At 38.7% G+C, this 17,991-nt stretch overlaps 1 protein-coding gene across 1 annotated transcript in view; it reads left to right on the top strand.

The window, feature by feature from the left end:
• Positions 1-17,991, top strand: part of Myo10A (Myosin 10A) — a 460,053-nt gene that overhangs the window by 135,307 nt on the left and 306,755 nt on the right. The window contains exons 20-25 of the mRNA XM_068228601.1: positions 637-896; positions 8,926-9,048; positions 13,069-13,071; positions 13,589-13,783; positions 14,382-14,611; positions 17,712-17,888. Of these exons, the coding sequence (XP_068084702.1) occupies positions 637-896; positions 8,926-9,048; positions 13,069-13,071; positions 13,589-13,783; positions 14,382-14,611; positions 17,712-17,888 (988 nt within the window). The remainder of the gene's footprint in view (positions 1-636; positions 897-8,925; positions 9,049-13,068; positions 13,072-13,588; positions 13,784-14,381; positions 14,612-17,711; positions 17,889-17,991) is intronic.

Here is a 17,991-nt window from a genome sequence, read left to right as displayed (position 1 = left end):
AAGACACATTATCTGACCTACTTATAATGAATGTTGCAGAGCAGCATGGGTTCTCTAGCGTTTATTAATATTGCTTTATACACTTTATCCACTAAGTTAACCACATCCAGTACATTTTGGGTAACTTGGTATAGGTTGTCTGTGCATGGTGCACTGATGCATGCACCTTACACCTTATTTTCCTACTCTTGACTCCAACCTGTTATGGTAGTAAACGGAGGTGAAACAAACTGTGGAGTTCTTGGAATGAAGTTTTTGTGGCAGTTGCCAGTAACGTTCTTTATATCATGAGGGGATGTACATGTTTCCCTTATTTTAAAATTGCTGGTCATCAGATGATTTTTTAACATTGTTCACAAATGCAGGGTGGGCATAAAACGATGTTCTGATTTTAACTTTATTCTTGTTATGTTTACCCATTACTGTAGTGTTATACAGTTGGTAAACTAGCAACGTTTTTAAGGTCCTTTTAAAGTCCTTTGATGTTGGCACAATTGGTCACAAATGGTCAGTGTCATAACACCAGAATGTGAAATTCCTTCCGTTGCTATTCTTTGCAATACACTGTCTTTCTTTTAGTAGCTTTTATTATAATTAAATTCATTTTTGATTATCACTAATCCCCACTTTTTTTAGGTGAGTCTCGTACTGTACCTGTAGATTCATGGACCACCAGTGAAGAATTGGCTTCCCATGTTGTACGAGAGAGAGGCATTGCGGAGTGTGATGGATGGACAGTATGCTTAGAGGATGAACTTGTCTCCAAAGAGACAAATGGTCTAGATTACGTGCTGGATCTTATAGCAGAAATGGAGCTTGCTCCTTCATTTCCTGCTTGTAAGAACAGTTTTCTGGCATCATCAGGAGATGGAAAACATCGTCGTTCAAGTGCAAAAGTAAGTTGTCTTTTGAATACAGTCTTCTATATTCCTCAGGTTTTTGAGGTTAAAGGTCCTAATTTTACGACATCATTTTTCGCTAACTGAACTTATAAAGTTTGGCAGATTTGACCACAACTGACACCAGGCCTAGATTTAGGGTGCCTTTCATCTTTGGTGCAACACTTTTATGACACTCCCTCTTATTGCAACCTATTATAAGTAAATCGTACAGGGCAGTAACAAAACTCGATATTTAAGGATTAAAGGTACAGAATTTGATTACTGACATACAAAATAAGAATTTTAAAATTAGGTTATGAAGTGAATTATTAAAAACGTATTTTAAATTTTTTAAAAAAATATAATAATAAATGATTAGTCTATGAAAAACAATTAGCAAAATAATTCCATGTAACTGTGTTCAGAATTACCATTTTATACCAGTATATGTAAAAAAAGTTTTAATAATATAACGGTGGTAATTATTGATTTTATTATTTATAACATGTTGTAAATATTTAATTTAATTTAATTTAATTTCAATTAAAAAGTAAAGAATTTAACATTAAAATATTGTTCTGTTATAGAACAACAATAATAAATTATTTTGTTTTGGTGAGCTTAATTAATCTCCAAAATTTGGCATCCTAGGCCTGAGTTCAATGGGACTGTTTATAAATCCAGCACTGGCTGAGGTCAGTGCATGTGATGATGTTTAAATGCAGTGGGTTTGTCAGCTTTCGACAGGTTAAACACCTGCTGTGGATGATAATACTGTTACAAATAAAACTCTGTTCATTTCATTACTCTAATTTATTTCAGGATGACCCAATAAATGTACACTCTCTTTCTCTCATTTTTTTTTTTTTTTTTTTCAGCTAGAATGGTCACATTTACTAATTGCTCTCTATTTACAAGTCTCTCTTCCTTATGACACAGTAAATGGTCCAGACCCTTACTGTTACCTTGGGACAGCTAATCCTTACTTTCACTTCCCCAAATCCAGTCACCTCGTACAGCAGCTGTATGTAGACAGCTGGATTTGAACACAGGGCCACGGGCTCCACAACACATGATGACTATTCCTTGGTTTGACTCCAGACACACTCAAGTAATTCACACAGTTACATGCAGTGAACAACTAAATAGGAACAGCTCAACAGTACAGTAGAACCTCGATAATTCGAAATTGGTTAATTCAAAATCCCGCCTAATTCGAAGAAACTCTCGTTCCCGGAAACATGAGATACAGTTTTGCATGTTATTTAAATTGTTTAATTCGAAATTGGGATAATTCATAATTTGAAGTACAATGTCGGCTCCATTACTGAAATTCAGACTTTTAATTCGAAACTGCCTTTACATTTTAAAAGAATAGTATGTTACAGAGAAATTTCGACTCGAAATTTAGCCGCGTCATAATAGAACGCGTGTTCCGGAACGTGGAGGGGTAGCTTTCTGCACTTACACTCACTTCGGTGGGTCTACAGTGCGCTTCATGATAGCTAAGTTGAATGAAATCGGAATTCTTTCATATTTCATATTTAAGGAATGCCATAATATCACACAACAGGCAGTATGCGGAAAAACAGAATCCACGAACACTGGCAATGCCGACAGTTGACGAAAAGACTTGGCTCATATAATAAATTCGTAGGCACCGAACAATCTTGTCATTGCTGATGAAACTGCATTGCTTATTTTAATGCGAGCACAAACGATCTTATGTTTTTAAAGGAGAAAGTGCCAGCCGGCGAATCGTACAAAGGGTGGGGAATGGGGGTCATTGTAGTGCGTTGCAGTGCACATGGAAGCGAGAAACTTTATACCCGCTTAAGTGCGGCCAGTATCCAGTATTCGGGAGATAGTAGGTTTGAACCAGACTGTCGGCAGCCCTGAAAATGGTTTTCCGTGGTTTCCCATTTTCACACCAGGCAAATACTGGGGCTATACCTGGGGCTTCCTTCCCACTCCTAGCCCTTTCCTGTCCCATCGTCGCCGTAAGACCTATCTGTGTCGGTGCGACATAAAACAACTAGCAAAAAAAAAAAAAAAAAAAAAAAAAAACTTTATCCCCTCGTCATAGGAAAGTTTGATAAGCGTCGGACACTTTCCATGCCAGTACAAAGCATCTAAAAATGCAAACGGTACAGAAAAAAAAAAAAATGCATCTGTGCAGGGGAATCAGTATAATATATTCTCGCCTTTGAATTGTGTGATTTTTTTTGTTTCATTGCGTGAGGTTATGTTTGTCAGTTATTTATCCAAGTGCATTATTTGAACATTGTAAATGCACCTTGTTGGATACTCGGAAATAGTTTTTTCCATGGCATTTGAAAGGTTTGAACTGTGAATCGAGGTGATTGCATGTATTACTAGGTCTTAGAATACTTTGTGACGCGGCAAGTGTTTACGTTTCTGAAGTATGAGAGAAGTGCCACGGTGGGAAATCGTACAAGGATAGAGTCATAGGAAAGTTTGATTTTAAGGGCATCGGGTACTTTCTGTGTAAATACAAGGGATCTAAAATGCATACAGTATAGTAATCCAATGAATCAAGCACTTCCACATGGGAGCCAGCAGATTTCTCCTCATCTTTGAATCTTGCTTTTTTTTTTTTTTTTTTTTTTCCCTTTCTTTCGTTGCGTGAGGTTATGTTTGCCAGTGAGATATCCAAGTTCATTATTTGAATACTGTAAATGCACCTTCTTCGATACATTTTGGAAATAGTTCTTTTTTCATTGCATTTGAACGGTATAAACTGTGAATCAAGGTTAACTGCATGCAGTAACAGGCCTTAGAATATTTTGTAATGCGGCAAGTGTTGGTACATTAAAAATAATAAACTTCATTGTTAGGTTCCGTATTGAGTTGAGACTATGCTTAAAGTAAATACAAAATTTTAATATTCCACCTACTCAATACTAAAAAATCATGTGATGTTTTTACAAAAACATTACAATGACATTAAAAGGTACTAGTTTCGGTCCACTGTGGACCATCATCAGCCTAGCCAAATTACAACAGTAAAAGACATAGTGATAAAAATAGTATGGAGAAATGAGAGGATCTAAAAGGATGGGATGGTGGTGGAATGACAGATAAAAGTGAAAAAACCGTATTTGCGAATAATGATAAAAGTAACAGAAGTGTTCACAATGACAAGTAAAATCTTGTGAAGTCACAGTAAAAACTCTTGATGAGATAGTCAGGTTGGCAGTTGCTCCTCTGTTGCACGATTGACATATATAACTACGTATATGCTTCTAGAAAGTTGTAGATGTAAGTTCCACTTTTGCGTAGAGGGAAGAATTGTCCAATGAGACTAGCACCAGATTAAAATTGACAAAGTTGAACCTGTTCTATGGTGGAATTAAAGGCTTTCTGTGTTGAACAGAAGTCTCAGATCAATCGGGACCCCAATGAACCTTGCGCTGCGTGGAACAAACTTGCTGGATTGACTTACGGATTCCGTAAGTTGCATTCAATCCAGCAAGATTGACTTACGGATTCCGTAAGTTGCATTCAATCCAGCAAGTTTGTTCCACGCAGCGCAAGGTTCATTGGGGTCCCGATTGATCTGAGACTTCTGTTCAACACAGAAAGCCTTTAATTCCACCATAGAACAGGTTCAACTTTGTCAATTTTAATCTGGTGCTAGTCTCATTGGACAATTCTTCCCTCTACGCAAAAGTGGAACTTACATCTACAACTTTCTAGAAGCATATACGTAGTTATATATGTCAATCGTGCAACAGAGGAGCAACTGCCAACCTGACTATCTCATCAAGAGTTTTTACTGTGACTTCACAAGATTTTACTTGTCATTGTGAACACTTCTGTTACTTTTATCATTATTCGCAAATACGGTTTTTTCACTTTTATCTGTCATTCCACCACCATCCCATCCTTTTAGATCCTCTCATTTCTCCATACTATTTTTATCACTATGTCTTTTACTGTTGTAATTTGGCTAGGTTGATGATGGTCCACAGTGGACCGAAACTAGTACCTTTTAATGTCATTGTAATGTTTTTGTAAAAACATCACATGATTTTTTAGTATTGAGTAGGTGGAATATTAAAAAAAAAAAAAATTTGTATTTGCTTTAAGCAAGTGTTGGTACTTCTGAATTGCGAATTGGTGGTTAATTCAAAATCACGTAATTCGAAGTCCGATTTTTTAGTCCCAACAACTTCGAATTAACGAGGTTTTACTGTATTCAGCAACAGGACGATACAACAACGAATATTAACACAGGTCCATTTACCCTCGCACTCACCATAGTGGCTTCCCTCCCTGACTCACAGCGATCTTCAGTCCGCAGAAATACATGAATACACAGTATTCTGAGGTAGTACGCAGTCTTCTGTTCAGCATGTCTTCAGTCCAGCTACTCTCTGGACACTCTGATACCAACAACCACAGCTGTTTCAGAACTCAGTGGGACGCTAGTAACAACCAACACCTCTGTCGCCCTCAGAACCCCAACACACTGAGTCTCACACTGACTCCACCACGGAGTCCAACACTGACTCCGAGTCCAGCACCAACACTGACTATAGCTCCACCACGGAGCCCAAATATGACCGACTAGCCTTCCCTTTTATGGCTCAGTTGATGGGATCCAGGTGAAACATTTCTGTTGAATCTCTAAGAAACTCACAAGTAGGCCAGCTGACGAGAACAGAACATGGAAATGCCAGCCAACCGTGCCCTCCAGGCTGGCTGGGAGCTCCCCGGGCTATGACAGGGCTGCCACGTAACAATACTGATATCCACTGTCTGTTAAAAACCATAGATTTGAAGGGATGTTAACAAATAGCAGCATTTGACTGAGTGCCCTGTGGGCTAACCTGGTACGTGCTGTGTGACTATGGAAGTCCCGAACTGCTTGGAAACTAGGTTCAGATGCTGTATGTCAACACCAGTAGCAGAGTGTGATGTCCTGCTGGAAAATCAGGAAGTTTCCATGTGAATGTAGGAGTTCTGTAAGATTCAGCACTCTCCCCATTGCTCTTTGTTCTGGTCTTGGACATTATCACCCAAGATCTGCAACAAAATGCACCATGGACCTATTCATGCAGATGATGTTGAGCTTGCAGCTGCGACCAGTGAAGAGCTGCAGCAAGTTCAGGCCTGATGTGATCATTTTGGCTGGTTTGGTCTCCATCTAAACATCATAAAAATGGAGTACCTGGAAACCACTTCCAGTGCAGGCTCTGTCAAAGTAAACTGCAACGATGTGAAGAAGACAACTTGCTTTCAGTACCTGGTATCCCAAAAAGGCATTGGTGGTATTGCTCATGATGTGCGATTGAGAGTTACCATGATATGGCTATAATTGAAAGGTCACGTCGGTCTTGTGTGACAAGAAAATAATGATTTGACTAAAGTCCAAAATCTATTGTAAAATAATTTGGCCAGTCACATTACATGGAACTTAATGCTGGCTAACCACCAAATCTGCAGAGCGCCATCTCGATATGATGGAGGTGTGCATGTGTTGCTAGTCACTGGGAGCCACACTGCTCATCTATTTACACAGTGAAACAGATGGGTATTGTGTCCATGACAGAGAAGATGCAGGAGAGAAGACTCCAGTGGCTCAGACATGTAGTCTACACTTTACAGAGCACTGTCATCAGTTTTTCTCACCACCTGTAAGTTGCTGATATCGTGGCAGACCAAAACAATGCTGGAAAGACACGCTGAATGCTGACTTGAAAATTGCTGGCCTTCGACGTGAATTCACACATACTCATGCAAATTGATGTTGCAAAATAAAATAACAGTCCCTGCGCCAATCTTAATCCACTGAGCTGGATGAGATACCACAATTTTGTGCTAAAGGACTAAACGGCTAAATGGTTTATGAGGGCTATCCTGGAGTCTGGCTTTTGTATCTTCAAGTTTATCATCGTTTAAGACCGTCTTTTTATAATGACTTTTTTGTTTAAGACTGATCCAGTTGCGTGCCACTTATCAAAGTGCAGACATATGGTTTTGATGGTATAGAACTTCCCGGAAATTGTTTGCAATACTTCCGCACATACCTGTCATACAATCTCTTTTTTAAAAGATAAGTTTTCAACAATAAACATTTGTTGCTCAAGGATGGATAATAAATTGTCACTGTGTACTTTATAATCACTATCACTGAGCACATCAAGTACTATAGTCGTCTGACGAGAAGTCGCGTGGATGTGGGGTAAATGGTGCAAGGTGCAAGCACGGCTGCCGCGCATGTGCCTATCTCAAGTCTCAAGGCCTGACAATAAATAATGGTTCCGTCCGTGGTGACTGTTGCGAACTGAGGTGGTGTCGTGAAGTTTCAAAGTGGTAGTGCACTTGTGGCTGAGTTACACATTTACTGTAAGTACTGCACAATGAACAGTAAGAAATATGCATTGATTCAAAAAAAAAATCTGTTACTCGTGCCATACCTGCAAGCTGCTGCGACTTCTCATCAGACGCAGATAGTAAATCATAAGTCTCATTAACACAAGTACAGAGCTGTAATAATGACAGAGCCTTACAGGAAAGGATGGGACAAGGAAGGTCTTGCTAGTAGTTTCTTGCTCGTCCTTTAAATGTGCTGTAAACTCTTGTTTCATGTTTACTGTATATGTATTGTACGTAGGTGGTTTGAAAAGTTCTCGGAATGTACTAGAATTAAGTATCTTACCTCGGTGGAACTGCTGTTATTTTTCAACATAGTCTCCCTGTAGACTAATGCATTTGGTCCAGCAATGTTCCAATGCCTTGATCCCATCTCGAAAATGAGATTCCTCCAGGCCTGCAAAATACCTCTCCAATTCAGCTGTCAGTTCTTCCCTTGTAGAAAATCTCCATCCACCGAGGAAAATTTTCAGCTTGGGGAATAGATGAAAGTCTGATGGTGCCAAATCAGGTGAATAAGGTGGATGTGGCAACAATTCGTACCCCAGTTCATGAAGTTTTGCCATGGCAATAACACTTGTGTGCGGCGGAGCGTTGTCCTGATGAAAGATGACCTTTTTCCTTGCCAAACCAGGCCTTGTTTCGCGTATCTTTTCCTGTAGTTCATCTAGGAGGTTTGCATAGTATTGCCCCGTAATTGTTTGGCCAGTAGGAAGATAATCTTCAGCAGAATGCCTTTTGCATCCCAGAAAACTGAGGCCATGACCTTCCCGGCTGAACGCACTGCCTTTGCTTTCTTTGGTGGTGGTGAATCAGCATGTTTCCACTGCTTTGACTGCTGTATTGTCTCTGGGGTATAGTAGTGGACCCACGTTTCATCTGTAGTCACAAACCGGCGCAAAAAATCTTGTTGGTTGCACTGAAAGCGGGCCAGACTTTGTTCGGACATTTCCAATCTGGTGCGTTTATTGTCCAATGTCAAGAGCCACGGCACCCATCTTGCGGATCATTTTATCATACTCAATTCTTCGGTTAAAATTAATATACCCGTTCAGAAGACATCCCTACAGATTCAGTAATCTTCCGCACTTTCAGTTGATGATCCTCCATGACCATTTTATGCACTTTTGCGATAAATTTGTGGGTCGTAACACTTTTTGGCCGTCCACTACGCGGATCATCATCCAAGCTCTCCTGACCAAATTTAAACTCGCTGGTCCACTTGGCAACAGTTGAAAATGAAGGAGCATAGTCCCCCAGTGTGTTCTGAAAGTCGGCATGAATTTTCTTTGCTTTCATACCTTTCTTTACAAAGTATTTAATCACTGCTCGAATCTCAGTTTTTTCCATTGTCACAAATCACTACGCGGGAACAACAACAAAGAGTCGTCACTACCACACTCCTGCAGCTAGAGCACTGATGCGCCACGTGTTCACTCACAAAGGATGTGTGATTATTGCGCGGGAACCTTGTTGCTCTAGTACTGACATCTAGCGGTGATTCCGAGAACTTTTCAAACCGTCCTCGTATATATGCCTTGATAGGTAGGAAACCCTTATGAAATCAGGCCTTGATAGGTAAGAAACCCTTATGAAATCAGGTGTCAACTGTTTTCTGCAATGAAAATGTTGCATATTTTAGATATCAACATCCACACCTGTGGCTGGTCACAATTCCTTGCCAATGGAGATGGAACCCGAGATACCTCAAACCCCACGTCGTCCAGCAGTACCTCCTCCAGAACCGCCAGTCATCAAGCTGCCTGTAAGTAGGAAGGGTACCATTTTCTTCTTTCTTGTTGTTTCTGTTAATTGCAAGCAGAAATCTGTTGAATGATTAGATGTATTATCAATAGAGTAGAAAGGAAGTCTGATTTAATGTGACACTGACATTATAGAAATGCATATTCCAGAGTAAGAACACTAGAAAATCAAATATGTCAAAAATGCTAGTGTTGAATATGTGTTTGTTTATCCATATGTGTTTCCGTGTTTGCACTTGTTTCTCTATTCTGTTGCGTCTCTTTCCTACTTTGACCTGTAATTGTGTTCGTACATATACTCATTCACACCTTCCTAGCTTTAATTTATATTTGTAATGTTTGTACGTTAATTCTCTTTCCAATATATTTCAAAAGACTTCCATTAGAAGAAGAAACCAGCATGAATAATATACAGTGGAATCCCATTACTATATTCCTCAGTAACACGTGTTCCTGTATATGACGTTGAATGATAAGTCCCAGTCCCAAATGCACTAAACATATAAAAATCTTGCATTAGCACATTTATTCACCCTCGCTTACTGTGTTCAAATTTTGATGTCGCTCATTCATTATTTTGGCCAATTCTGCAGATTTGTCACTCCAGTTGGACTTACAACCAATGACATTCATACATCTCAGTGACATGATATATATATTATTGAGGTAGAAAATGTTTAATTACCCTTACAGTCAGCGGGCGTCCTGTATTTTATTTTGTTAACATTGGAGTATGCTCTGGAGAAATGATAGAATAGATCTCTTCATGATATCACACATGTTCGGTTTTCTCAGCCAGCATTTAGAAACTTCAGTCCATAGAATGGTTGCTCTCTATTTACCTTCATGTTGCTCCATATTATATGGTATTGAGCAATTGTCTTTCACTTGCTGACAAATGCTGCTTAAATCAACGTTCCATTAGTCTGTTGTGGTACTCTTTACTTCTAATATCATACAGATGTTGGTATTGCTCAGAAAGTTCTATGAGTTTTAGTACTTGGTTTGTTTTCCGCTCGGATGGCATGAATCTTCCTGTAACTGCAAGCAAACCCAAAAACTTTTTAACAGCTGAACTCTGAATCACGTTTCAGCACCATTGGTCCAGATCATGTCACTTCGGCTAAGGTTAAGTAGAGTGAATGCTTTAGCTGTGTTACCACACAGTTGAAAGCTCGTTAGTTTAGCACCATGTGTGGGGTTGATAGTGTCATCAAAGATTATCTAGGTCTATTCATTCAGTGATGATAGCTTGCCTTATATATGTCTTTTCAAGAGGGTTTAATCCTGATGTAAACATGGTGTGTCCAGGTCAAAGAAAGAGTTGTGATTTGCTGAGCGTCTAGTACCTACCTCCACCCCGTCAGCGTCTTGTGTTCGGATGTACAGGGCTGCGCATCGCATAGAACAACAGTGCGAAGATCTGAACTTCTGAATAAACGACTAAACCTGGATTCTGTTCACTTAGTTTATTGAACGCATTCACAATGCACTGCCTATGGTCACTTCTGAGCAGTTTTCTACTTTTGTGCTTCAATACACGCGATGGTCCTACCTCTTGCTCCATTTCTCTCACTAAGAATACCGACTCTCTGACTGCTGGAAGATGCAGCACCTCTATCTGCGCACTGTACAGCTTGGGACTTTTCAGCTATGAGAATACTTCCTGTATTACACCATGCCTTGTGCCTTAATTTCTCGTTATTTAATCACTATTTTATAAAAGAAGCATATGTATATACTGGTATATATGACAACCATATTTTAATTTGATTACGTACTTTTCCAAATTCTCTAATTGTAATAAACTAAAAGAAAATTAATCCGATCTACTACTTTTCTTCGAGCTCACATACAGTCGAGTGAGTGGGATGGTTGCTTCTCCAATCAACTACGTCTGTGTCCACGTGTAAAGGCAAGTTGCTCCGCCTATTTGTTTACATCAGGATTAAACTCTCGTGAAAAGCAGTATAGTGTTGTTGGCGTATTTTAACTTGGCGTTATCTATGTGTTTGCAATGGAGAGAAAGGAAGTGTGGACCGAGCTCGATAGCTGCAGCTTAAGTGTGACCAGTATCCAGTATTTGGGAGATAGTGGATTCGAACTCCACTGTCGGCAGCCCTGAAGATGGTTATCTGTGGTTTCCCATTTCCACACCAGGCAAATGCTGGGCTGTACCTTAATTAAGGCCACTTCCTTCCCGCTCCTATCCCCTTCCTGTCCCATCACCACTACAAGACGTATCTGTGTCAGTGTGATGTAAAGCAACTTGTAAAAAAAGTATTTAAAAAAGCAAAGTGTGGCAGATAACAAATAGCGAAAAACTGGACATCCTTCAAGTTGATCGTAATCCAAATATAAAGCATGTGGATTTAGTACGGAAGTTCAACATTCCTCTGACATTCTTAATAGCAAACATAAACTGACTGAATCTGCCTTTAAAGAAGGGAAAAGTGCTAAAAGAAAACTGAATCACCATGGTCAGTTTTCAGAATTAGAAATTTTTTAAAGTGGTTTGTACAAGCAGGAGCTTTAAACATGCCATTAGACAGTACTACGGTTCGAGCTTAGGCAACACTTTTAGCACAGAAGATAGGACTTCATGATCTTGAAGAAGCATTCAATGGCTGGATTGAAATATTCAAGAGTCGACACAAGTTAGTTTATAGATATGTGTAAGGCAAAGCTGTTGCACTGTGAGACGAAGCTGTTGCCCTGAATAATGACACCATTGAAACGTGTAAAACTAAGAGGCTTTCAAGCCTTTCAGACCAGTGTAAATATTTGTGTTCGATAGCGAGGTAAGATGTATTATTAGATTTAAATTTCCTATACTGTAAATTTTGTGTTTTTGTTATCGTGTTTTCCCGGCTATGACGTCCAAATCCTTGGGTCCCTCAAAAGCATGCTAATGACATTCCTCTGTAATAGCATTATGCACACATTTGTTAAAGGACCACCTTATTTTTGTGCTGCTAAGAAAGTGAACAGTTTGATTTATTGTTGCTCATTTTCTAATGGCAGATTTTGGATTTTATTCCATGAATCTTCTGGCATCCTAATACGGATTCAGCAGGATGTTGAGCTACTGACAGGTGCAATCTAATTTTGGACATATTAGAAAAATATCCTTGTCCATTGTAGAATTCTGCTATTTGCATATTTTTCAGAAACTACTATAAAAAGTTTTGATTCATTGCAGCTGTGCTGCAAGACATTCATCACCAAATAAAGACGAACATTTGCTACCGGGTGAGTTGGCCGTGCGGTTAGGAGTGCGCAGCTGTGAGCTCGCATCCGGGAGATAGTGGGTTCGAATCCCACTGTCGGCAGCCCTGAAGATGGTTTTCCGTGGTTTCCCATTTTCACACCAGGCAAATTCACACCTTAATTAAGGCCACGGCCGCTTCCTTCCCATTCCTAGGCCTTTCCTGTCCTATCATCGCCATAAGACGTAAAGCAAAATAGCAAAATAGTAGCAAACATTTGCTACTGGTTCCTTCCTTGAGTAGTGTTTGCTGATTTCTTGATCTTATCAAGTTACAAGAAATGTGAACTATTCATGCTGCATATTTGACTGCTTTGAAATGTGGTGTTAAAGAAAAGTCTTCTGCATACTGTCATGCCACTGCAAAACTACAAGAAGTGCAAATTTTTTTGCTTGTTTTAAAATACCAGTTGGTGTATTTTAGTGTGATCTTCCGTCTAGAAGTGCAAAAATTGCTAAATCTGTAACATTAGGACATGGAGTAAAATAAATTTGTTTTACATTGGAGTATTTTTTAAAAAAAATTTCTGTGCAAAATAGTGTAATCTCCAGATGCATTGGTTTTACACTGGAAATAGCAGAATTCATACACATTCAATGAAAGACCAGAATATATGCAATTGTTGCAGATTTGCATGGGGATTATTCAGAATTATTAGTAAACTTCAAACCCCTATTTCTTAATAATATGATTTTTGCAGGTATTGTAGTCTTGCACTAGCACAGCGATATCTTGAACAGCATTCCATGCCAGCAAGTCTTTTCTGAAGGAATGAAACATCAGGACTAGACCATCCATAATATACTAATATGGGATTCTCCAATTCTTCATGCATATAACTCTGTGTGGAGAGGAGAGCATGTAGAAACTTGTCGTTCCAAAAAATATCCCTTGCAAGGGAGATAACTGGGACATCCTTCTTGAAGAGATTATGCATGGCACAGAACTTGGAACAATAGAGAATAATACATAGCAGTCTCTTTGATGGTCACAATCCTCAGCATTTAGGGGATGAGTAAAGAGAGAGACACGGTGCAGAGGATAAGTAAAATTTGGTAGTGGAGAGTGTGGAGAGGGAGTAAGGAGTTGTACTCTTAATGGTGACTTGTCATAGAAATATTTGTTATAACCTGCTCTGTGATATATTTTTTAAATTCTGCTCACTCCTCAATAAATTGTCTTCCTTTCTAGTTCATCTGTCCTTTTCTTGCCTGATAATGTTAAGTATTTTCTATGTGTCCTTGATTAATGTTCAATTTCTCTTCTGTCTTAGTCTCGAAAGATTTCTCGTGAGGTTATCGATGAAGATGCTCCCTGGGAAGAGAAGAGTGGTGGGAAGAACAATCGTGTACGTTCACAATCTCGAGATCATTCAATGCAGACGGGTCTCTCAAGGAAATCTGCTCTTAATGATCGATATTTTGAAAACAAAGGTCGCAGTAGAAGTATGGATAACCTGCTGGAATCTGTAAGTTGAAATATGGAATATATCTTGTTCTCGGAAGCAAAGATTAATTTACATTGGAAAAAAAGAGGTATTGGTTAAGGGCAGTATTGTGCAACTACTATGTCAGTTACCAGGCACCACAAAAAGAAACCTATCTATTTCTCTCTAATTCTTGTATCAATAACAAAATTCCTTCGAAGTGTTCATCCATCTACAGGACCGTAAATAATGATTTTGAAGCTACTTTTACCATTGTGTCAAGCATTTGGATCATTCATCATTATAAATACTAGGATTTGTATTGTTTCTCAAATTTTATAGCTGTCTATTTCATTATCATGTCCCTCACCATCACCCCTCTAGGACACAACAACATGAGATTATACAGAGGTTGAGTGCGCATGTTTCATTTAAGCTATACAGTAGCAGCACAAATGGCTGGCTACCAAGCTGTGTATTGACAAATGAGATGCATGAAATATTGATAATCCTGACTTAAAATTAATTTCACTGCTATCATATGATGAAATGAAATCTCTCTTTGTTTTTAAACATACTCTTTTAAAGTGACTCTGAATATAATTTAGTTAAGAATGGAAATATTATTTGCTGATTGTAGGATATTCCTCCATCTCGTAAGCTGGACAGCTTGGGACTGTCACACAGCCGGCTTAACGACCGTTATCATTCCTCTGAGAAAGTTAATATGAATTCAGGAAGCAGCAATGATGTGACAATGACAATGATGCTTACAGCAGTTTCCAACAAGGAATACATGACCAAATCGGAAGCAATGCTTGAAGAAAACTTGGAATCTGTTTCACAACGTGGAGAACTTAGCAACAGCAGGTAGTATTTTTATGGATCTTATCCTTAGCTTTATTAATTGGAAACATATAATCCTTTAGTTTTACTGAAGATAATGTTCATGCAAAACACAGATGATGCAAAACAGGCAGTAGTAGATATACTGTCTGTTGATAGAATTGGGGAAAACCTTTTCTGGTACATTAGCAGTGATTGAAAATAAAACAAGGTTATAAATATTTCAAAGATCATGTTTGGTTTACTAAGATAAGGGACATTGACGATGATGATAATCATGTACTTTAAGCTACTGGGTGCAGGCAATTTAATTTGATGTCATTTAGGTGGTCTGCATGTCGATTTTGATTATGTACTCTGTCAGATGTCAGAGAAACTGGATTAGCAGTTACAAATACATTCTTCAAGCGCAAGGCTGTTCACTGTTACACATGCAAGGGTAGGGGCACCAGATCCAGAATAGACTATATCGTAATTGACTTTGAATTCAGGAAATCTGTGAGGAATGTGTGGCTATTCCAGGGATTTTCAGTGGAAAGGCCACTATCTGATCTGTAGTGAACTAAGTATCTCATATGCCCTACATTAATCTACCAATTTCTATCCATTCCTTTAGAAAAATTCTGCAAAGATTCCTTAATGATATAGATAAAATTATTAAAAAGTACTTTGAAAGAGAATCTTTCACTCCCAAGGGGGTACATCAGATGCAATGGTATGCTTGGCTAAACTGTTTAAATGACTGTCTGTAACACGCAAGATGGGAAGGCCTCACAGCTGCAATATTCTATTCAGAGCTGGTAATGAGCATGTCACAGTAATGAGAGATCTCAAGGAAGAGACCATAAAATGTGTATCAACTTTGATACCTCACTGATATTTGTAATCAGCTACTTTTGCCTATGCTGAGGTAGATTTGAAGTTGAAACTCAATGCCAGCTCCTTAATAGAGAAATGAAATGGAATAAGGAAATAAAGTTTCTAATGATTTAAAGATTTCAGTTGTGTAACTAAATGTGGTCACAGTGCTGGTTACAAATAAAGGATTGTGGAGACGTTTAGTAAATTCGCAGAGGCCTGCAGACTAAACGCTTAAAGGCATAACAATCTATAATGAAGGTTCGTGTATGGTAATCAATCAAATTGGATGTTACTGACCAAAGTGGCCACACATGTTAACATGCTACAGCTGTGGAGCCAAGCTCTGCATTTGGGAGGCGAGTGGGTTTGAACCCATCATCAACTGTTATGAGAATGATTTTCTGTAGTTTCCCACTTCCAGGCAAATGCTGGGACAATTCCTGTTCATAGGGTGCAGCAGATTCTTTCCACCTCTTTACCCAGTTTCATTCACCATCATGCATTTCACTTTCATTTGCTCCTCAAGAATGGTTGGCAACAGGGAGGGCATCCGGCCATATAAACATGCCATATAATTTCATCTCTTCTCATCCCCAACCCCATATCAGGAAGCAGGACTAAGGGGTAGACATAGAATTAATTTGGATGTTATAAATCTTATTTGGTAGACATGATATAGGCTTTTGGGCTTATGTCATGTCAAGAAAATAAGGTGAAAATCTTTACGTTTTGCAGAGAACTTTGCTCTGTGTCATCAGAAGAAAATTTAGACATTATAATAACTTGTTATGTGACCCTCTCAGACTGATTCTGATGGTTCCGTCAGTTTCCGCTTTGAACGCTCGCGCTGTACCATGTCCGGAGAGCCATCTGATGACGAACGAATGTACCATTCCCACTTCTGTTATAACGTCTGAATTCAAACTTCATTGTTTGAGAAGCCTTTCTCGTGGACAGTCAAGATTTTCTTTTGATGATGCAGAGCAAAATTCTCTGCGAAACATAAAGAATTTCACCTTATTTTCTTGACATGGCATAAGCCCAAAAGCCTATATCATGTCTATAAGCACAGGCCGTGAAAGCATCAATGGCAAAATCTTATTTGCTATTTGTATTAGACTATTTTCTTTTTGTTGATAATTCTGGGTTGTATAATGAATGCTCAAGCTTCTGTCTGTAAATGGGGAGATTAATTCCATCTGACTGACTTGTTGTGACAAAGCTTGCCATAAAGCATGTAATGTGATGCTATGGCATGTGAAATATTGACACTTATCAAAACACAACCATAGCCTAATAACATGGAAGACTACACCTGTTTATTAGAAGCAGGATTTGACACCCTACATCATTGCAGTGTTGTACATTACACAAAATGAATTTCAGTTCAGACATTTGTTTTATTGATTGATGGATCAGTTTAAAGGGCTATGGAGGTCAAAAGTCCCTTCATTTAAAGGTATAGGGGAGAAGTAGTAATAGTAGTCACAATTTGATCATCCTGAATAATGAGGGTATTGGGCAAACAAAAGGAAAGTTATCATGAAAGCGTAGGAAACTCTATGGGCCTTACAAACCTAATTCTACCAGGGTCACCAGGGTGAGTGGATCAGATATTGGAGCATTGGGTTTCTGAGCGCAAAGTGATAGGTTCAATCTTGGCTCAATCTTGTGGTCAGTAGATTTATCAGCATATAATTCTCAAACACCTCGATGTCTTCCACATCTGTAAAAGTAGTTATTAGGATATAACACCAATGCTGTTTTTCCGTCTCCTCCTCTTCCTCCTCCTTCTCCTCCTTCTCCTCCTCAATCATGATCAGAAAGAAGGATTAGAGTTGACAGCTGGAAGTTTGCTAAGACAGATTATGATAAGGAAAGACTGGCTGAAGTAAGTTGAAGCCCTGTCAGATCCTTTTAGAGTTCTACTATGGCAGTGATCACTTCAAAAGCTACGAGCTGCTGGAATGAGTGGAATATTTAGAATATTTATTTTATTCCTTTATTCTGACCCAAAACTGTATCATATAAATTTGAAATTTCTATTTCACTATGATGTGTAAGGTGTAAGATTAAATTCTGTAAAAATCTACAGTCAGAGTAGACAAAGTATAAAAATAAAAAGATTTTGAAATAAAACATATAAATGCAATATTATTTTATGGTTTAAACATTTCAAAAGATAATGTAGAAAGCAGGCAAAAATGGATGTGTATTACTCACAAAAAAAAATGAAATTCTTATATTTTTATAACATTTTCAGAGCAACTGATCTGAATCTCAATGGACGCAGTTCATCTTCAGCTGTTCTGGATCAGCTTCCATCTGATTTACTCGACAATTCTCGTGGTGATGTCACACTTGATTTTGATTACCATGAGTTAGCCAGTCAGGCACGCAGTGAGGATGATAAGGGCAGCTACATTAAGGGTCAGCCAAGGTAATAATTACTTTTGTAGTCTTACTTAATTTGTAATTCTAAACCTTTTACAGGAGTGTGCATAGAACCACATTTTCACACTCTTAAAGTAATGAAAATGTGT

This window comes from Anabrus simplex, chromosome 7, assembly GCF_040414725.1.
Source record: "Anabrus simplex isolate iqAnaSimp1 chromosome 7, ASM4041472v1, whole genome shotgun sequence".
Taxonomy (NCBI): Eukaryota; Metazoa; Arthropoda; class Insecta; order Orthoptera; family Tettigoniidae; genus Anabrus; species Anabrus simplex.
This window is presented reverse-complemented; position numbering and strand designations above follow the sequence as displayed.